Here is a 22,329-nt window from a genome sequence, read left to right on the forward strand (position 1 = left end):
ATTGTGTTGGTTGTTAAAGTATTATACCTGTACAAAATCTGATTTTTATCAAAGGTAGCAAGAAATTTTGCTAATTAATTGGACGATTAGTGTCAACCTCATTTAATATTGAACTATCATTTCATTTCCTGGAAAAGATAAAATTAATTATGCAATTATTTCAGTTTAACCTTGCTCATTTTTCTTTCAGCAGGATTGATACTCAAATTTTCTAGATCTATGTTTTTCCCCCTTTAGATGTTCCCATAGAACTACAAACATACACCTAAATTAGTTTGATGTGACAACTGCTTGTTAAGATTCTGCAGAAATGCCAGCACATATATATGTAAATTGTTAGTGTTAGAGATAAAGTAGGTTTCTGACTTCAGAGCTCTTTAATATTTGGGAGCATCTGGAGTGCCAATCACTGGCTTCAAAATGATTAATGTGAACAGGTGATTAAACCTAATTTATATGCACACATTGTGCATAACTGTTGTTTAAAAAAGGACGGGCTTTGATTGCCCAGTTATTCCCACCATTTTGAAGCCAGTGAATGTTGCTGTCAATTTCTCTATATGTGTACAGAGAAGAATTCTGTATACCAGAGCAACAGTATTAATTTTAGGACAAGAGGAGATTGTGGCACCTGCCACTGACACAAATGAGAGAATCCTTTGCAGAAGAAAATAGGGCTGTACATGTAAGGGATGTTACCATGTAAGTGTAAGTACAATCCTTATATGATATTCATTAAAACAATTTCTTTAATTTTCATGCTTCCATCTCAGTGTAATAAATGGTGTGGCTGCTTAAGAATAATTTTAACTTAATGATTGGCCTCTTTCAAGCAGTTGCAATTTTTTCACATTCATGAAAAAAGAGAATGCTTTAATGAGTAGCAAAGTGGTGGCTTGCTCACACTTGTACACCTTTAGAATTGCTGCTAATCATTTGTGAAACAAGTATGGAAGAGACTTTGCTTTGGAACTGCTCCTGCCCAGCCCTAATAAGATTAGCCACCTTTAAATGCTAGATTTCAGAGCAAATACTAATTTACCATTATCTGGATTTCAATTTTAGACTTAGGAAAATAAATATTATGTATATGTTTAATTTCTACACTATTGTTTGATTTTAGGAAAATAAATATTATGTATATGTTTAATTTCTACACTATTATTTGATTTCAAAAAGTATATTCAAAAGTATGATTTATTATATAAGGAAAGGATTTAAGTTAGTTGTCTTTTTTTATTAGATGGAAGGATTGTCTAAACTAGGTGACCAGCAGAGGATTCCAGGGTTATAGTCTAGACTAGAAAGTTGAAAAAAAATCTTAGAAGAAAGCAATGCTGTATTGTTGTCAAAAAAATCTGCAGAGAAATTTCCAGAAGCAGAGCTCAAGACAAAAATACCAGGGTATTTTTACCAATTAATGCAAAAAGAAAACTAAAGCTAGAAATAAGAGCTTAGGTTAGATACTCACTTTTAAATAGATATGTATTATAATAGTATTTATAATTAATAAATATTTTAAGAGACTCTTAGCTACCATGTGTCTTCAATGTTCTCTTCTCCTTTTCAGTCCTTTATATATATATATAAAATCTCCCCTGGAGCTTCAGAATGTAAAATTGTTTATGACTTTGTATGATGTTCTAATGATATGATGGTAACAAAAATCAGCAATTTTCAAATGTTTTTAGACAAGAATTGCCCATCTCAACTGTTAAACAGTTCTGGAGTAAATATTGGTGTTTTAAAAAGACAGACTTTATTTGGTACTTAGATGCTTATCAGTTGCCTGATCCTTGAATGTTTTAATTTTAACACAAATTAAATTATAATATTAGGATATTTATCTGCATAGCAGTCAATTAGGCTATCACTGTAATTATTCTTAAGTATGTGTAGTCCCAACAAAATGTGAATGCTGCATACATTTTGCTTTCACAGTATGAAGACGGTAATAAAGTAGTAGTTACTCTAATATATGTGTATAGATAGGATATACCTGAAAAAAATATAAGTTACAAATTGGGCATTCTTTTTTATTTTTAGTGTGTTTTGGGATCTCTATTGTGCAGCTCCAGAAAGACGTGAAACATGTGAACACTCAAGTGAAGCTAAAGCCTTTCATGATTATGTAAGTTTTATGCTCATTATTTACATTTTGTCTGAGATTTGTTTGGAAATGATAACAGTTATGAATTTAGTAATTTTCAATGTGCAGGAAAAGCTAATGCTTCCAAATTTTTGTATTCTCTTGATAGCTAATGGAAATGAAACTAATATTAACCTTGTATGCAGCATAAGAGTCTGTTTTATGTAGGTTAGCAAAGGTTCATCCTTAAGAGACTTCAAGATAACAACCCTGTGGATAAGGTCAAAGAAGTCAAACTTTCAGTTAAATAAGGGTAGTGTTGGTAAGGAAGAATAAAAAGAGGATGTATAAGTAAGATGATATTAACTGCAACATATTGAAGAGTAAAAAGTATTATCCAATTATATTGTTCACTGCATAATTAATGGGGAAAATCATTTAAGGAAAATTGAAGCTGAAGAAACAAAATTATCTAGTAATCAGATGGCTTGGTTTTGTAAATGTTTAGAAGTGGACTGGAAGTGGACAACTAGCAGATATTTTAACACAAATTCATATCAGTGGAATCAGTGGAAAGGCCTTGCATCTATTCCTTACAGTATGAAAAATCTTCAGTATGAGAAATTTCTCATGAATAACATTGCTTTTGGTTTTTACATGAGATTATTGAAATACAACTTTTTGCTTTTCTTGGTAGTATTCTAAAGTACATTGCTGAAAGCAAAAATTACCAGGGCCTATGTATTAGGTGTGATTGTAAGCAAGTCTGTTTTGAGTTAACATTTCTTCCTGAAAATAGCACTTATAATGTCAGTTTAGTGGCAATCATGTGTAAAAATTCTAAATATGACTAGGCTTACATTAAGATGTTTAATTATATCAGAAGTCAATAATGTTTTGAGCCAATTGCATTCTTATAAATTTGAAATCATATTAGGAAGTTTTAGCTATTTAACAGTTATCATGGTAAATATGAAAATCACAACAAAAACAACTGATGATTCTGCTCCCTGTCACTCCACCGCTGGATTTTTTTCTTCTTTCACTTCCAAAGTAATGGCTACCAGCACCCATTATTTTTATTTTCTAACAATGACTGAAGGTCAAATATGGCATCCAGAGGCATTCCTAGAAATAAAGATAGTGTGAAAATAAATTTGATCATCATATTGCTTATTTTTTAATTATAGCTTCCTAAATAGAAAGTGCCTGTCTTTTAGTTACAGATTCATAATCAGATGATTTGTTTAGTAAAAGAACTGGTTAAATGTATAACAGCAGGACTAGCTGACATAAATAATGTTGTCAAGTCTTACATTCCCTGTGGTTCTTTTCCTGATTCCCATCCTGGTTCTAGCTATGTAGTATTATTATGAAAGAATATATTGTGCAGTTGGACCTCTTATGTTTAAGAAAGCAAGGGTGTTCAATATCAGTTTGCTGAAGAAACAATCCTTTTCTAAGACATGGTAGCAGGTTGAATCGAATATTCTGAAACATAATAATAATAATAGCATCTGAAAAGGTCATTGTAACAGCAGGACATCATAAGAAAAAGGTACATAATAAAGGCCCAAATACATTTAGATATGGGCTAAAAGATCTTGGAATGCATTCTAATTATAAATAATTAGGGCTCTACAGTGCTTCAGATTCAAAAGCACAAATACAGGAGCACAAATATAGAACCTGGCTGCTGCTTCTTAAAGCAGACATTTCTGTGATTGTTTTGATATGCATCCAGAGTGCCGCACCCCATAAATCTTTATGGGCACCACCAATCAGTATATAGAAATGTCCTCTAACAATTTTGATCTAGCTTTTAGAAAGTTTCCATGTATGTATAAATGGGAACATTCTTGGTTGCACCTTTTCTAGTAGTGGAATGTTAAAGAAACAGGTTTCTTAAAGAGATTTGGAGTGTTCTATGTTTGTGGTTTTGCTTCAATATCTATTTATATAACACAGCCTGAGACATAATTGTGAACTATAGAAACATGCTTACCAGCAATTGGAACCTTCTGTTCAATCATGTCCGATTTTCAGGAACTGTCTGGACTTGCAGTTTTCCTGGCCAGGTTTTTCAGAAGTGTTTTGCCATTGCCTCCTTCCTAGGCCTGAAAGAAAGTGACTCAAGGTCACACAGATGGCTGCATCCCCAAGATGGGACTAAAACTCACAATTTCCCGGTTTCTAGCCTGATGCCTTAACTACTACACAAAACTGACTCCCAGCAATTGAATAGCTGTAGCAAATAAATCTTAAAAAACAACAACAACCATGGTAAAATCTAAATTGCTTCTGTTAAAGTATTCTGTTTCCCTTTTAATCTGGACTGGGTGAATAATTTCATGTAGGTTGCAGATGCAGATGGCTGTGATTCCTTTGTAATTTTTGACATTCCAATTATGTGTTAAACTGCTTTGTCCTGGCTGATAATCTGATTACATATATGCCAAAAGTGAGATATATGTTACAGAAATAATACCATGGATGTAGCAGTGTCACATACTCTGACAAGCTAACAATTATGTAATTCTAGGTGATCTTTTGAATATTGAGCATATTGTTAAAATTGTGCATATGTGTTTCAAAAGAAGCCATCATATTGCCTATGGAACAGGCTCATTCTGCCATAATTTGACCCTTTAATGATATAAATAAAAAATGGTAAAGTAGTTCACCAAAATCTTATTTCATCAATGGATAGGATTGTTAGTAAGATGAATAAAATTCCCTTTATAGTTATTGCTTAATTAATTTTCCAGATTTTGAGTTATACATTTATGTAGAATTTGTTTGAATTAGTTGTTAAATCAGTTAAGCAATCTCAACTACTCACTGATTGGTTAAATCAGTCTTAATTATTACCTAGTGATATTTTAAAACTTGAACTAGAAGTTTGCAACTTAAACAAACCAACCCTCCCCCCCCCTGCAAACAAGAAATGTCTTTGGAATTGTGATACCAAGAGACATAGATTTTAAAATCTATAAAAGTTCAAGGTCATTGACCAACCTCTCATGCAACAATATGTGAAATCAGATTGTTTATTTCTGAACTTGTGGCCAGGACATATAAGAATACTGTTAGGTTGGAAACAGCTATAAAAAACTCCATAGTGAGAGAGAAATGTTCTAACCCAGGGGCCTGATAAATCCAATGACTTCTAGAATGCACCCAAGGAATTTCTCACCTCATTTCTTCATGATAATGTTGAAATCTTGGCTAATCAAAGAACATGAAGACTGCCTATGTGGCTGACATTATCCATTCTATGTCTAGTTCCCTCTAACAGAGCTAAATTGTCACTTTGGTTTATTAGACATTTGAGAGCAATGAAGCAGATACATAGAAGATTGAAGTAGAAATGAGTTCTTGTGATGAGTTAGACCAGGGGTGTCAAACTCAATTTCATTGAGGGCCGCATCAGCATTGCAGTTGCCCTCAGGGGGCCGGGTGGGTGTGGCCTGGGTGGGCGTGGCCTACTGGGTAGGCGTGGCTAGAGTGCATATGGCCTACTGGGTGGGCATGGCCAGCTCTACATCGTTCGCATCAAGGGTGCCTATGGAGGCCCGGGTAGGAGTGGGACAGATCTGAGGGTCTCTGGCAGAAGGAGGGTCTCTGGGCCAGGGCCAAGGCAGTGGGGGCCATTCCCTCACTGTTTCCAGGATGGCTTCACGGGCCACATGAAACCACTTCACGGGCCGGATCCGGCCCCTGGGCCTTGTGTTTGACATGTCTGAGTTAGACCAAACACAGAATGGTGCATATTTTAAAGCCCATCTAAAATCTTACTCTGTGGTAGTAGATGCAGTAAAGAGGGATTATTTCTCTGCTTCCATTGCATCTGCACAGAACAAACCAGCAATGCTTCTCCGTACTGTATGGCATCTCCTCCATCTAGATATTAGGTCGGGGAGCCTGAACAGTCGGAGGCTCGCTGTGAGCAGTTTTCATTGTTCTTTGCAGACAAAGTCGATCGGAGTTGCCTTGACTTGGACTCCAGTGTTTGGACAGGTGATAGGAGGTAAGGTTGGTAATGGTTCATATGGATTCTTTTCATCTTGTAAGATCTTGGGGATATGAACAGGATATATGGAGAGATAAGAGCCAATACTTGCTTACTCAGTCCTTAAGCTTTCCTCCTAGTATCTACATTAACCAAGTTGGATTGGCCCTTTGGTTAAGGGAGGTGAGAACTGATCTTTGGGGCAGAGGATGTATTTCCACCTGCTTAAAGAAGCAGTAAAAAAATCTTTACTTAAATAAGCCCTCTATTATTTTGGAGAATCTATGCAACTATAGGCTAGTCTGAAATACTTTATTTTGAGCCAAAGTTATTGATAATATGGTGGTCTTACAGCTCCTAATGTTTGGGGTTTTTTTTTTTTTGATAATTTGAATCCCTTTCAATGGGTACTTTATCTGGGATATGATACTTAAATTACTTTATATATATAGCTGTCATGCTATAGCTCTTGGGTTTTTTTTCTAGGTAGTTCAAATTTACCTTAATATTTTTCACCTCATAGTTTTAAAGACTATAGAATCTCTGTATTCATTGCCATAAAAGTAGACAAATCATGGTATCTTTCAATGCAGTCGGGCAGAATTTGGCCTTGATAGCACCATTTTGTAATACATGCAGTCCTTTGTATTGTAATGTTGTAATACTAGGTGGCTTCTGTTCAACATGTACATTATTATCTACACTGAATCTCAGGGGCTGTTTTTCTCACTATGAACTTACTCAGTCTGACTAGTAGGGGAGGAGGCGTTGTTCCCCTTTTCCAGAAGTTCCTGTATTTAGTATATGGGAGAAGTCCTTCTCCTGGTTGGCCCCCAGGCTATAGAAAGTTTACCCCCGGGTTGTGTATTTGGCACACAGTTTACTAATATTTAGAAAAATGACAAGGCATATTTATTTTGCAAAACTTTTGCCACTATTAATTTATTTTAACTGTATCAATTTGACTGTGTTCTATTTTGTATTTTGCTTTATAATTGTAAGCCTCCATAAGTGCTTATTGTGGCCAAAAGTATTGAACTTTACCATGAAATAAATTAAAACTGACATAAGTAAATAGCATCCACCTTTTTTTATTCCAAAGTCCATAGTATGAACACTTTGCTTTTAATATATGATTTCTGGTAAATAAGAAAACAAATAAAAATAGCGTGGACATAATTATTGGTACCTTAATTTAATATTTCATAACATACCCTCTTGTGGCTATCAAGTGCTTCTTGTAGCTTTGAAACTTTTATACTTCTTAACTGGCAATTTGTCCCACTTTTCTTGAACAAAGAAAATACTTAGTATTTTCTAAGGAAACAAGATCAATGGATGAGTGCTATTATCTCAATTAGATTAAATAACTGGAAGAGGAAGGAAAGAGGAAGAAAGGAAGAAAACCAGAAAAATACAAATCTTCCCCAGCCCCTAAAATTACTGCAGGAGGATACCCTGGTCAGTGATATCAAAGGTCACCAAGAGGTCAAGTAGAGCAAGGAATGATGCATTCCCCCCATCATACTTCTGTCAGAGGTCATGAAAAGTGAGATCGATATTGCTTCCATGTCAACAAAATGGGAAAAGGGTCCAGATAATCTACTTCATTGAGGATCCTCTTTTTAACCACATTCCTTAAAAAGGGAAGGTTGGATACTGATTTAGATTTTTTAGACCTAATAAGTATGACCAAAGTACACAATGAAATTTGCAGAAGAGTATGCCGTAGCAAAATAATAAAGAAAACTTTGGCTTTAATGCAGCTTTCTTCAACTTGGACCTTCCTAGGTGTGTGGATTTCAGTTTCTGGAATGCCATGTTGCCCAAGTTAGGGAAAGAAGATGATATATAACTTAGGGTAGCTATCATGGTATTGTTCATTTTTGATACATAGCTTGATGTTTTGGGATATAAGTGTCAAGCCAGTTGAAATAATAACTGTAGTGATGATTAACATGAAACTGGACAGCTACAAAAGTCCCAGTGCAGCCACTTTGGTAAAAACACTATTTTACCAAAAAGAACATTGTAAAGGAAATTCAGAAGGACTAGATCTTTCCAGAATAGCTTGGATTATTTTAAATGACAATTATACTCTCAAAGTCAAAACTAAATCAACATATTATGGTTTAATGTTATAGCAAGCATTGCTAGATGTTGGCTGGGCTAATGCACTATGGTAAGCCAAGATGTATCTTATAATTTTCTGGTTCAGTCCATTGATTTTTGTCCAATTATTGGATGCTGTTATTTACAGTTTAGTATATTGTGTCAGCCTAGGTATCTAGGTATTTGACGATGTTCTTTCACAAGATAAATCCACTTTTTATTACTAGAACAGTCATTTTAATGTTTCATGAATCAAATAGAAGGAAGTATTTTGCAAAGTTAATTAGTTAACAGCTGGCTAACATTGCCTGGACCTGGAAGCCTAAGTAGGTTTGTTCCTGATTATGTAATAGATAGAGAACACAGAAATGCTGGAGCTATAGATTTCACAAGTTTGTTCAAAGAAAAAATCAAATAGGAAAAGTGATTTCCATGCTGTTTTCAAGCAAACTGCATGGATCTTTCCTAATTCACTGAGAGTTGAGTTTGACTGAAAAGAGACTTTGATCTGATCAACAGAATTCTAATGATATCATTTGATTTCACTAGTTTTCTAGTATCAAATACAGTGAATTGTGAATGCCTTAGAAAAATAACAGCATTTGTATTTTGTAACCTATAACTAAAATCTGTATTATTTTTATTGAAGATATTAAACATTGTGCTGTAGAAAATAGCTTCTTTTTCTGACACTAAAGAACCAGTACTTTAATAAGTTGTGAGGCATTCAAAGCCATTACCTGTAAGTGTACTAGAATCAACATATTATTGCATATGTTTGATGAACCATGGAATTACTTCAGTGTTCATTTTTACTTACTTGGTTTCTAAGAGCATGCTCTTGGGATCTAAATTTGGTGGTCAATATTCTTTGTTCTAGTTGCTCAACAGTTTCTATTTAATATTGTTCAGTGGTTTTTTGAATTGCAACAGCTGCTTTCATTATGGGAATCAGAAAGACGTCCCATATTATAACATTTTCTTATTTGAGCATAATATATTGTAATTATATTTTTGGATGCTTTGACTTGTTCTTTTGAATTTAAGGTAAGCTTATTTTCAGTGGTGTTCAGAAAATTATCCTATTTCTGGAAATCATCTAAATGTTTTTGTATAACAAATAAGGTTGTGCATGAGAATAAGCCTATTACTAAATGAGTTTGTGGCTTTAGCAGGTTTTAAAACAAATAAACAGAAAACAATAATGCTGATTAACAATGTGTCATCTCAGGACAGTGATACATTTATTAAAAAGTCGGATTTTAAGGTCGAGAAAAAGGTGAAATATCTGGGGGTTATGTTGACAAATACAAAATTGTTTTGAAATAACTATGTGCCTCTTTGAAATGATATTAAAAATAACTTACGAAGATGGGACAAACTGCATTTATCATTACTAGATAGAATCTCTGTAATTAAGACGAATGTTCTACCAAAGATGCTCTTTCTGTCTCAGACATTAGCAATACTTGCAACTGATATTCCATTTAAACAATGGCAAAGGAATATTTCCAAGTTCATATAGCAAGGGGGGGGGGGAAAAAACCAAGAATTAGATATAAACTACTTCAATATGCTAAGGATAGAGGAGCTTTGGGTTTATCAGATTTGAAATTGTACTTTGATGCATGCTGTCTGGCCTGGCTAAAACAGTGGGTGAACTTGCAGAACATGAGGCTACTTGATTTAGAGAGCCATGAATTAAGGTTTGGATGGCACGGTTATTTATGGTATAATAAAGTTGAAGTGAATGTTGATTTTAATCATTTTGTTAGACATGGTAAGAGTTTGGAATAAATGTTAAACAAGGTTCTCCACAAAGTTGCCTCTTTGGGTGCCCCCCCCCGGGAAGCTTTCTTTAGAAAAGAAATGGTGGCAAAGCCAGACTGGTGGATTATTTATTTATTTATTTATTTATTTATTTATTTATTTAATATGCCGCCCTTCTCCCGGAGGACTCAGGGCGGTGTACAGAGCAATAAAGTGAGAATACAATAAAGCAACAGAGTGAGAAAAATTGTAAAACCCAAATCCATCAGGCCAGGCCGGCTTGTTGGAATAGATAAGTTACTTTTCAGTTCTGGTGACTTTACCTTTAAGTCGAGGGAAGAGTTAGAATCAGAGGGCTATGTTACATATCGACAACTGAAAGAAAGATTTAAACTAGATAAAAATAGCTATGGGTTTGACTTTGTTAAAAAATAAATTGAAAATTTTATTGTGTGCTAGTGATGAACATATTATCACTAAGGTTTATAAAATGTTATTGAAACTGAATTTGGAAAGTGAATGTGTAAAACATTGTATGATTCAGTGGGCAAGGATATAATGTGATGCTTGAACAACAATATGTGGACAATAACAACTATGTGCACGAAAGGCTTAAAATTATAATTTATAATAATTTTTTATAAGATGATTTACCACTGGTATTTCAAATGAATGTTGGAAATGTAAGTGTAAAGAAGGGACCTGTTATCACTTATGGTGGACATGCAATAAAGCAAAGAAATATTGGAGCAGGATTAATACAGACAATTCTTAAAGCAAAGATAAAGATGAAACTAGAAACTTTTCTTTGGGGCTTGATGGAAAAAGACTTGGGGAAAAAATTTGGAACTTTGATCTTATATATGTTGACGGTAGCAAGATTATTGTATGCACAAAATTGGAAGGACATTTCAATTCCCACTATGGACAAATGGCTACAAAAGCTGATGCAGTTGGCAGAGATGGCTAAGTTGACCATTTTGATTAAAGAAAAAAATATAAGTACTTTTGTTTCTACTTGGAGACGGCTTCTGGGTTTTGTGCTTGAGGTAGAAAAAATGAAACTTTGATTTTGGGTTTTATTGATTAGATTAATTTGTTCTTATAGAAATGGCTAGTTTATACCATTATGGAAAAGTAAAAAGTTGAGGTTCGACATTAATGCTTTATTCTACTGCAACAGAGGAAGTCGGAAGTCAATGTCTTTTCTTCTCCCCCCCCCACTTTTCCCTCTCCACTGTGACCTATTATTTGCTTTTGTATTTTTGTATTTTATTCTATAATCTAATTAAATGCTTAAAAAAAAGAGAATGAACCTATTAGCAGTTTAGGAGTCAGAGTAAATTTAACCAAGCTATGGATAATGTCTGAATAACAGAACCATTTTGGGCTTTTAGTGACAAACTGGAATTGCTATCTTTATGTTACTATTATGAAAGTTATATCTTGTTTATAATTGTCTCTTGTTAGGCCAAGATTGAATTGGCAAGAAAACTTGTAATTACGAGTTGACAGGTAGTTTTTGCTAATGGTTCTGAAACAAATATTCAGGATTCAAGTTACTGTATTTATATTCTGCAATGTTTACCCCTAAATAAGAGCTGTGCTCTTATAAAACACAGATAGATAGGATCCTCAAGAATTGTAGGGGGAAAAAATAAGGAAAGGGTTAGGGTTAGGGTTGTTTCTGCACATGCTCTCTGCTTGTGTTTATTAAATAATAATAATACAGTTAGATAAATGGAATTGTTTTACTGTTGATCAGGAAAGAAATCTGAGTGATAATCTGAAGACTTTCATAGAAGATAAAAGGATGCTATATAAGAACAAAAGCAGGACTTTGTTCAGAAAGCATGATATGCATAGAAAATCTTCAGCAAAGATGAGCACTTTTGAGTTAGTATTTTATTTAATCTGCATTTTATAGTCATGTTTATGCTTGTGTTACTCTCTATTATAGCTCTATTCTTTGTTATAGAACCACAGTTAGTACCAAAATATTATAGTTCATAATATAAATGCAGAAGTATCATTTCTTTTTTAATGATATTTAAATGAAAAAAATGGACCTATGTCTTTGACTCCAAGTTACTGCTACATAATAATTCGGTACATCTATTATGTAATATGTAATTGAAGTTTCAAAGTCATTGAATTACAAATAGTATATTTTACAAAAAAAATATCCATAGGTAAGCCTGGCTAAGTTTTATACATTATAGAAATGCAGGTTTTTCATGTTTGATGTTATGTTATGTTATGTTATGTTATGTTATGTTATGTTATGTTATGTTATGTTATGTTATGTTATGTTATGTTATGTTATGTTATGTTATGTATTCTGTGAATACATGCAGCCTCCTGCAGTAACTGAGACTTGGCCTTACTTTGGTTAGTTTTGCATTTAAATTGTGAAAATAAAGCAATATTGGCTCTCAAAAATAATGCTATTCAGTTAATTTTTTATTTTAATTTTAAATGTAATTGCACAAACAGCACTTATGGGGCTGTTGAAAGCAGTTAGCTGGTTAATGCTCAGGTCTATTACCTGAATGTAATTGAAATTCCATAATTCATAAAATATATTTTCACTTATTAAGTAACTAAAAGTATTTATTTTCTTATATTGTAAGTAACAATATGTTTATGGTTACAAAATGGTTTACAAAAGTTATTACTAAATATTGATTACTGTACTACCTTTGTTATTTATTATTTATAATATACTTCCTAAGGATTTAACATACCATTTTCCATTAGTTTCCAAGCAAAAGAAGGCCTAAGACACTCAAGATAGTTTTCTAATGATGGGAATTCTCTTATGTCTGTAGTCAACATATGGTATATTTGTATACCCATGTTTTCATCTCCATACTGCTGCCTCCACCTTAATTATAACTAGCAAATTGTAATGTAAGTGGTCCTCGACTTACAACAGTTCATTCAGTGACTGATCAAAGTTACAACAGTGACTTATGACCATTTTTTACACTTACAATCATTGCAGCGTTCCCATGGTCATGTGATCAAAATTCAGATGTTTGGCAATTGATTCGCGTTTATGACAGTTGCAATGTCACAGGCTCATGTGATCACCTTTTGTGACCTGACAAGCAAAGTCAATGGGGAAACCAGATTCATTTAACAATCTTGTTACTAACTTAACTGCAGTGATTCACTTAACTGTGGCAAGAAAGGTTGTAAAATGGGGCAAAATTCACTTAACAAATGTCTCACTTAGCAACAGAAATTTTGGGCTCAATTATGGTCGTAAGCCAAGGACTACCTATATGGTGTTTTAAGTGTTTATGCTTAGGATTCTGAAAAGTTTTCATGACACAGCAAAAGCTTACTTAAATCATAAAGCAAATGATTTGAGCCCTCATAATTATAATTTTAAAAATGTATACTATATTCTAGGCACAGATCTCAAAAAAGAATGATAAAAGTGTTCCATAATAATGATCTCAGAATAGCAAAAGTTCTCCCAAAATAAAATTTAAAAACTCCTTGGATTTAAGTGAAAATTTATTTGAATTATATCTCAATAAGGGATGTATTTGGTAAGCTTAAACTTATTTCCCATATGTAAATATTATTGTTCTGCAATCTGGCTTTGATTTAACTTTTCTCAACATGGGGTCTGAATTATAAAACATGCCTCAAATAAATAGTTGGTGTTGTGGTATTTTTAAGTTCTTTGTATGCGTTTTTCAATCCTCTTCTGTTTTCTTTCTTTGAGAAATAACTATTTGGTATTATCCCTTAGAGGTTTTGTCCCTTAGAGAAAATATACTGAAAAAATATTAAACATACCTTATAAATTCAGAGATGCTTTCTCCAAAATTATTGAAACTGGGAGTAATTAGAATCTATATTAAGCAGTGATAACTGAGCCAAACATTCAGTTATAAGTTATATTTTCAATATCACTCTCCCCTAAACAACTCTGTAACATTTAGGCTAATGTACATATTATTGGGTTTGTCTCATGTGAAATAATTGTTAATCATATTTGTAAGAACTTAAAGCTCATAGAGAGGGCAAATATTCTATAAAGAATATTTCAGTCTTACAAACTTTATATATAGAGCACCAATTTCATTCCTATGAAAGCTGTGCTAATGAGAAGACTGCATGAAACAAATTTAAACCTTGTTTGTTTATATTCATTATTCAGTTTTATTCTTTCGCTGCAATTTATAGTATTAACATTAAACATGTTGCTTTTACTAACTTGAAAAACTTCAAATAATTTCAGATCTTATATTTTTTGAGTACCAAATTTGACTAAACTCAGACCTATTAGATTAGAAGCCAATCAAAATAAGGTTAATTATTTTTTTCATATACTCACGCTCAAGCTCTGCCAATTGATATCACATGTGTTAAAAAAGAAAGATTTCAAACTAAGCCAGTACTCAAAGCTAACTCCAGATTTATTTATTTATTAACTTTATATGCCACCCATCTCCCCGATAAGGCAGCTTACAGATCATAAAAAGATAAATGGGGAAATAATTAAAACTTTAAAACTCTGCAAAACAACAGAACCAATGAGAGATGGCATGGGATGAGATTTGTTGATTTTACCTTATATTCATTTGTGATATAAAAATTTCCTCACAAGATAGCTAATTTTTGGTTAATGAAGATGGCTGAATCATATTGCCCATATCTCTTGATGGCTGAATTCAAACATGTAAATCATGCATGTTAAATTTGTGCAGACCTGACCATTCTTTTTTGCAAACTGATTATAAATCATGGTTTCAAATTTATGATTATGCAAGTCCAATAATTGTGGTGAAACTATGGTTTAATCTGATATATAAATCATGCCACAAATAGTACTTCTAGCAGTCTTTTAAATTGTATGAGCTGGTTATTTGATGGTTATGACAGCTGATTCTAAAGGAAGCCTTTCACTTAACATGGGAAACATATTTTTCTGATAAAGATGTGATGCTATTTTAAATTTAGGGCAATAGTTTTCATGTGTGTTTTACATTACATTACAGTACATTATTGAACATCATATTAAAAAAAAGCCCAAGGACATTTATATGTCTACAGAACAACTGAAGGCCTTGATCACATGTAGTGCCTCATCCACCAACTATAACTATGAAGGAGCTGGAATTTCCCTAGTGTCCAAATTCTGACCAGAGAAACACTTTGCATAATCAGTCAGGAAGGGCATATGGAGAAAGCTTAGCCTAGGCTAGACTATTGGGAAGTGAATTGCTCCTTGATGTTGTTGGACTTTCAGTTAAGCAGCATTAAGCAGCATTTTTAATTTTTGTATTGTTGTTTTTATTGTTGTTAGCTGCCCTGAGTCCTTCAGGAGATAGGGCAGCATATAAGTCCCAAAATTAAATAAATAAATAAATTATGAAGCCAGTGTACTGGGCAATTGAAAGCACAGTATATAACACTTTGAGACAGAACATTATTGCAGTACAGATAGTTCTCGACTTACAACCATTAGTTTAGTGGCCATTCAAAGTAATAAGAGCAGTTTTAAAAAGTAACGTATGATCAACATTCACACTTAGGACCATTGCAGCATCTCCCGTGGTCACATCTCTTGTAGGACCAAGCATTGCTTGTTCAAAATGATACACAAGGGATTCAAAATTATTCCATACAGCCAAAACTGTACGCAAACTAGATGACACCCATCGGGTACTTAAAATTATTCCAATTTTCAGCAGCTCAGTCCCCAGTAATTCTGCACATGAATGCAACTCTCTGCTATTCTTTGGTGAAGCATGATATATATATGACATACAGTTTATCAATAAATGATTGGAATCTATTTATTCCTAAAGTTTCCTTGGCAGCATCACCTACTGATAATTCTAGTCTGTGATTAGTACAATGCCAAACTATAATAGAAGGAAAACATTCTGACAGCAATTTTTTCACTCCACTTTTACATCCCATCATCACAGCGGCGCCATTGCATGCCAGAGAAATCAAATATTTTTTCAAATAATCTTCTGTCATCCCATAAGAGTAAAGACATTGGAGTAAGGAATCAAATTTTCCTTCTGCTGTTACTTTTTCAAGTTCTACCAAGTCCAAAAACAAATTTACTGGTGAATTCATTCCCATACCTTCAATACAGCATCGAACAAATACTATGAGAGTAGGGTTTTTTTGCTTATTGTGGTTGATTCATCAATTATCAATGAAATTTTATTATTGGATCAAACAATTTCTTTAACCACAGTTTTCCTCATTTCTTCACTTATATGATTAACAATATATAATCTTAAAGGGCTTGCCATTGTGATAGAAGATTGCTACCACTGCTCCAGGGTTTGGCTAACTTAAATGTGCATAGCATAATTAGATTTATTATTGTTGCTAAAGCTATGGATTACGGATTCACATTTCCCATGGATTGTCTTCTGTCCATGGGAGGGAAGCTTGGTAGATTCTAAATTTCATAATTTTAGCTATTCTTTTGTGGCAGGGTATATATGAGAACAAGCTGCAAAGGTCTTTAAAACATGTTTCTCACATATTTATATTTTCGAATCATAAATATTAAATCTTTTTTCTTTCCAATGATCCAAACTAATGCGTTAGAAATATAATTTCCAGTTTTAGCTACAAACAAATTACACTAAAGCTAAATTTAACATTACTTGTTAAAGATATTTACTGTATTTCAGAATTAGTATTCTTTCAGTCACAATCTTATTCCTACTCAATTTGGCTGATTTTAAAATGTGATGTAAAATCATAAGCAATAGCACATAAAAAGAAAACAGCAGAAACAGCTGCAAATTAACTCAACAGTTCTATGCTTAGCAACATTTCCATTTAATCAAAGTCCTTGCTCTTTCCAAATCTATTTCAGGGTTTACTTTATATATACACAAAGAATTGGGAAATAAGTTTCTGGATTGGTTCAAATTTTTTACACATTCCAAAAATTTCAGGTAATGTATCTGTTCCATATAAATATAAAAGCATGATAGGCTCTGTATTTGTACAATGGCTGATTATCTCAGTGTGCAGAAACGTGGATAACTACAAACAGAAGTTGCAAGCCCTCTCCTTGACTTCAGAGTCATCCTGGTGAGATAGCATATAAATTTAATAAATAACATTTTTTTTCCAAATGCCCTTATCAGGAATTGAATTTGAATGAAGTTTCAGAAAAGCAAATGTTCTGTGCTGGTGGTACTAAGCTCCCAAAGATCTAGCATGTGATAAATGAATTCTTCCTAATAAAAATAACTTCCTGCCTTTTTCTAATCATCATTTCTTCCCTACAGCAATTTGAAAAGTAAAACAAAGTGAAACAAATCACTACTCCCTCCATGCAGGGAAAATTTCCTTGAGTCATACTTGGATATCCTATTTGCAAATAATATCTTACTTACCTAGTTGAGATGGTGTAGATGGCGAGCAGCTATCTTATTTTCTGTCTCCCTTCGCTGCAACTTGCCTGTGCAACATTTGCCTGCCGGGTCTTTTGGCAAGCTCAGCAGCAATTCCTATTGGCTTCCAAAAGCCAATAGCATAGCTGACTCAGGAATTTTGGGAGTTGAAGTCCATGAGTCATAAAAGAGCAAAGCCTGCAATAGGCTTAAGCCAATAGCAGCACAGCTTGTGCAAAAGCTTTTTTTTTTTTTTTTTTGCAAAAAAAAGGTGCCGGAACGCCGTTCTGAGCTTCTATGAGAAAAAAAGCTCTGGTTTTAAGTGAAAACATCTTAGATTGTTTGTATTCTACATGATTGAAGAACTGCATCTTCCTATATGGATCACACTGAACCTGAATTTCTGTAGAAACTTGTAACCCTGATTTGGTATAATACAGGTATTATAGGACTTGGGATAGGCTGATGTTGTTTGATGGTGTTAAAAATATGGTTAGAGGGTGTAATCTGTTCTAAGTAAAATTGTCTTTTGCAATTGACAAATGTGATTTTGTCAATGCTGATCCAGTGGTTTTCAAGTGGTGCTTCAAATGTTTTGGGATTGCACCCAAAGTGTCTATACTGTTGCCTATATCTTTGCCTTCTTATTATTATTATTTTATCCCACCTTTACATTTGATTAATACAAGGTGGTGAGCATACCTAACAGTCATGCCTCCTAAAGTCACCTAGGTGGCTTTCATGCCTAAGGGAGGCCTGGAACTCAAAGTCTCCTTGTTTCTTGGTTAGCACATTCATCATCACACCAAACTGGCCTCATTTATAAAGCTTTCTTAAGGACAGTATTCTCATAATAAATTTCAAGGCCATCCATAGTTATCTATGGAGATTCTCAGTCATCCAGGTCATGGTTGTCCCAAAGATGCTTTTTCACGAGGCAACTGGACTTTATTTTCTTTTTTTTTCAGTCAGAGATGAAGAAGCTTCTTGGATGAGAAGCAAAAAGCCTTCAGAGAAAAAAAGAAAGTCCAGTTACCTCATGAAAAAGCACCTTTGGGACATCCATAATTATATTACACATATGAATATAGTTTTATAATAGTTTATTTTTCTGCCCTTTCTGAAAAATTTCACTTCAATTATATTTGATTAGGGTTTTTAAATATTTTCCAAATTGTATGGAAACTAAGTTTTTAGAAAAATGAAGCTGTCATAAATAACATTTACACTTTAAGTTGCTGTTATGTTGTTTTGCTTACTTTTCTTATTTTTCTGGTACTATAGTCTAACAAGAACATACTTACAAGAATTACTGTTCATTCCAATCAGTTTTTTTTAAAGAAAAAGCAAGGTTTACTATATATACAACAACTGTCTGAAAGCAATTATTCATATAGGTTGTATTCCCTTTTTCTCTGGAAAAATGATTTGCGTTTGGTAATACATTGTTCCCTGTCAGCATTTATTTTTTTGCAGCACCAGTTTTTCAGTTCATACCACTAAATAATGTGCTACTGCTTTTTGAAATTTAATAAGATCTCTTCTTCAATGAAGTTTCCTTTCAAAATACTTCATTGTTGAACTAATATACTTGGCTTTTAAAATCATCATTTTATCTTTATGTTCTTTATGTTCACCGCCCTGAGTCCTTCGGGAGAAGGGCGGTATACAAATAAAATTATTATTATTATTATTATTATTATTATTATTATTATTATTATTATTATTATTATTATTATTATTATTATTTATTATTTATTATTATTATTATTATTATTATTATTATTATTATTATTATTATTATTATTAGTGTGACACTTAGGAGATAAAAGTTATTATCTCAGTTTCTTGCCTGATAGGAAGTATTTATATGGTGAGCCGATATTTCTGTCCCAAATCTACTTTTTCTAAGAGCAAAAGAACTCAGAACAATAAGAACATCTTGTTGTCTACTAGCTGAACACCATTTCTTGCTACTCAAAATTATAATATGCTAGAATGGTATTGTAGTATATTTTGCATGTTCAAGAGGAAATAATAAACTGCTATGCAGCTGTTTTGTTTACTATTTATTATAATTCTCATTATTGCACTGTTGACCCTCTCTTAAGGATTCACTGGTATTGTGTGATGATCTATATACTAACATTCAAATCAACTTCAGATCTATTAATAATCATTTAACTATATCAGATCTCCAGAGACATAAAATTCTTTACTTGAGGACTTGGGAACTTTTGTTTTCAAAATACGTATATTCTCTGAATTATTGTTCAGTGTATATCTTTAAGAACTGTACATAATCTGTGGGTGCGCCTGACCTTTGGAACCGTTTACCGGTTGAGCTCCGGATGGCTCCCGACCTTCGCTCCTTCCGACGTGATCTAAAAACCTATTTGTTTGAACAAGCCGGACTGGTCTGATGGGTTTGGGTTTTAATTATTGTTTTAATATAATTTATTTTTACATTTGGGCACTAGGGTTTAATTTGTTTTTAATTTTTAATTTTGGTTATTTTGGTATTTATGGCCCTGTTCACCGCCCTGAGTCCTTCGGGAGAAGGGCAGTATACAAATTAAATTAAATAAGTAAATAAATAAATAATTTTTAGTTCATACAGGCATAAATGTAGTATTTGTTAATATATTTTAGAATAGTTCATACCCATTTGAACCACTTCATTTCTTTTACTGCAATAGTTTATCAACAACTGTAGTTCTTAATATAAAGGACCTCATCTATCTTCATACCCTGTTCCTCATGCTCATGACTTCTCAAGGCAATTCCTGATGACTTAGGATGGCCAGTAATGAAATAAACAAGCACAAAAGCCTACTCCATTATAAATGTAGTTAATTGGTCTGTTATTCTACCGCCATGTTTAATTAATAATTTAAAGTTTTTAATTTAAAGTTTTACTTAATGAGACAAAATCTTGATTACATGGGTCAAGCTCTAAAGTTTTGTAGTGATCCAAGGGTTAAACAGTATTTCTTGGGATCATTAGAATATGTACTATAATAGTGATTTAGTGCTATATAAATGTCTCTATCTTTTATGAAGGAACTGAAGTGCACTAAAGGAGATATCCTTGAAAATTATGGTCTGATTTCTCTTAATCTTCATTCTCTATGAAAATCCTGTTAAATTATCAGAAATTTTATGTATGTCAAATGAAGAAAACTACTAAGACTTCCTTAGGTGTGAGTTTTGCCATCTCAGTGGTGCTTACTTTTGAGTAGATATAAAATTATAGTCCCATAAAAATTACTTTCATGACCAGAATTTCCATTTCTAAATGAGGCATACCTGATTTTATGCGCTTTAGTGAAATTTTAGTAAATAAATCACTGCAATTGTTAAGTAAATAACATAGTTGTTAAGTGATTCTGGCTTCCTCCATTGACTTTGCTTGTAGGAAGCTGCTTGAGAAGGTTGCAGATAACAATTACATGATCTGGGATGCTACAACCATCATAAATATATGCCAGTTGCCAAGCGGCCTAATTTTTTTCATGTGATGGCCATAAGAGCCTTGGTGGAGCAGTGGGCTAAGGCCTCCTTAAGTAACACCAGCTGCCTGCAATTAGTGCAGGTTCGCATCCCACCAGGCTCAAGGTTGACTCAGCCTTCTATCCTTCCGAGGTAGGTAAAATGAGGACCCAGATTGTTGGGGGCAATAAGCTGACTTTGTAATAATGCCGCTTGGGGTGTGTGTGAAAGCCCTAATAAGCAGGCATATACATAGAATGAAGGCTACTGCTAAGCTTGTAAGCCGCCCTGAGTCTTCGGAGAAGGGCGGGATATAAATGGAATTAAAATAAATAAATAAATAAATAAATAAATAAATAAGTACAAAGACTGGTTATAAGTGACTTTTCAACACTGTTGTAACTTCAAGCAGTTATAAGGACTGCCTGGATGTGTCATATTTTTCATTATAATTTTTGGCTAAATATTGCAGATTATTGATCTAATGGTAAAAATATTTTCTTTTTTTTCAGAACTAAAGACAACTGTCTTATGTAAAAATGCAGTTGTTAGCTCTTTATAAGTTAACCTAGGCAGCCAAAATGATAAACTCATGTACAGTGGTACCTTGGTACTCATTGTTAATTGGTTCTGGGAGGCGCGACAAGTATTAAAAATAAGAACCAAAAAAACCATGTGATATAATGCTTTGTTTCCTGTCTATCCCTTTTTCTATGTCAGCGACCTTTCCCGATTGGATGACTTCCTGTCCAGCCTCTCTGGCCATCCCTTCTTTTTTTTGCAGCAACCTTCCTGGCATGGCTGAATCCCTAACCATCTCCCTTTCCTGTCACAGTACTTCAAGTGACAAACAAACAATGAGTACCAAGGCAACATTTTTTTCATCAGAATGCATTGAATAACAAATTCAATGAGTTTTGAAATAGTTGAGTACTGAGGCACCACAGTATATTGAATATAGAGTGGTAAAATAGCTCAGTCTCCTTTCCTAAATATTTTCTCCTAAGCAGTTTTGTTCCTATGTGGAAACTAGTGAGCCACCTGAACTAAATTTAGAAGATTTCTCTCCCTGGCCCACTGTTATACTTTTCCAATTTCTGTCTTGGAAGGGATGTTGAGAAGAGTCTTTTATAAAAATGCAGTATTTAGAATGCAGCATTGCAGGCTAATTCTGCTGACTGCCCGCAGTTTGATTTTCACTGGCTCAAGGTGATTCAGCCTTCCATCCTTCTGAGGTCGGTAAAATGAGGATCCCGATTGTTGGGGGCAATATGCTGACTCTATAAACCGCTTAGAGAGGGGCTGTGAAGCAGTATATAAGTCTAAATGCTATTGCTATTATAATTATAATTGATTATTTCTTTATGGATCAGACACAGTGGAAACTCTAAACCATGTTTTATAATACTGATATATTAGGAACAGGTACATTGCACCTCTTCTATTTGGCTTCC

General features: G+C 33.5%; 1 protein-coding gene across 4 annotated transcripts in view; it reads left to right on the top strand.

The window, feature by feature from the left end:
• The window catches only part of SSBP2 (single stranded DNA binding protein 2), a 142,837-nt gene that overhangs the window by 63,571 nt on the left and 56,937 nt on the right, over positions 1–22,329 (top strand). For all 4 annotated transcript variants that reach the window (XM_083357252.1, XM_083357250.1, XM_083357253.1 and 1 more), the window contains exon 4: positions 2,047–2,131. In XM_083357252.1, the coding sequence (XP_083213378.1) occupies positions 2,047–2,131 (85 nt within the window). The remainder of the gene's footprint in view (positions 1–2,046; positions 2,132–22,329) is intronic.

Source organism: Vipera ursinii (genome assembly GCF_947247035.1).
Source record: "Vipera ursinii genome assembly, chromosome: 2".
Classification (NCBI taxonomy): domain Eukaryota; kingdom Metazoa; phylum Chordata; class Lepidosauria; order Squamata; family Viperidae; genus Vipera; species Vipera ursinii.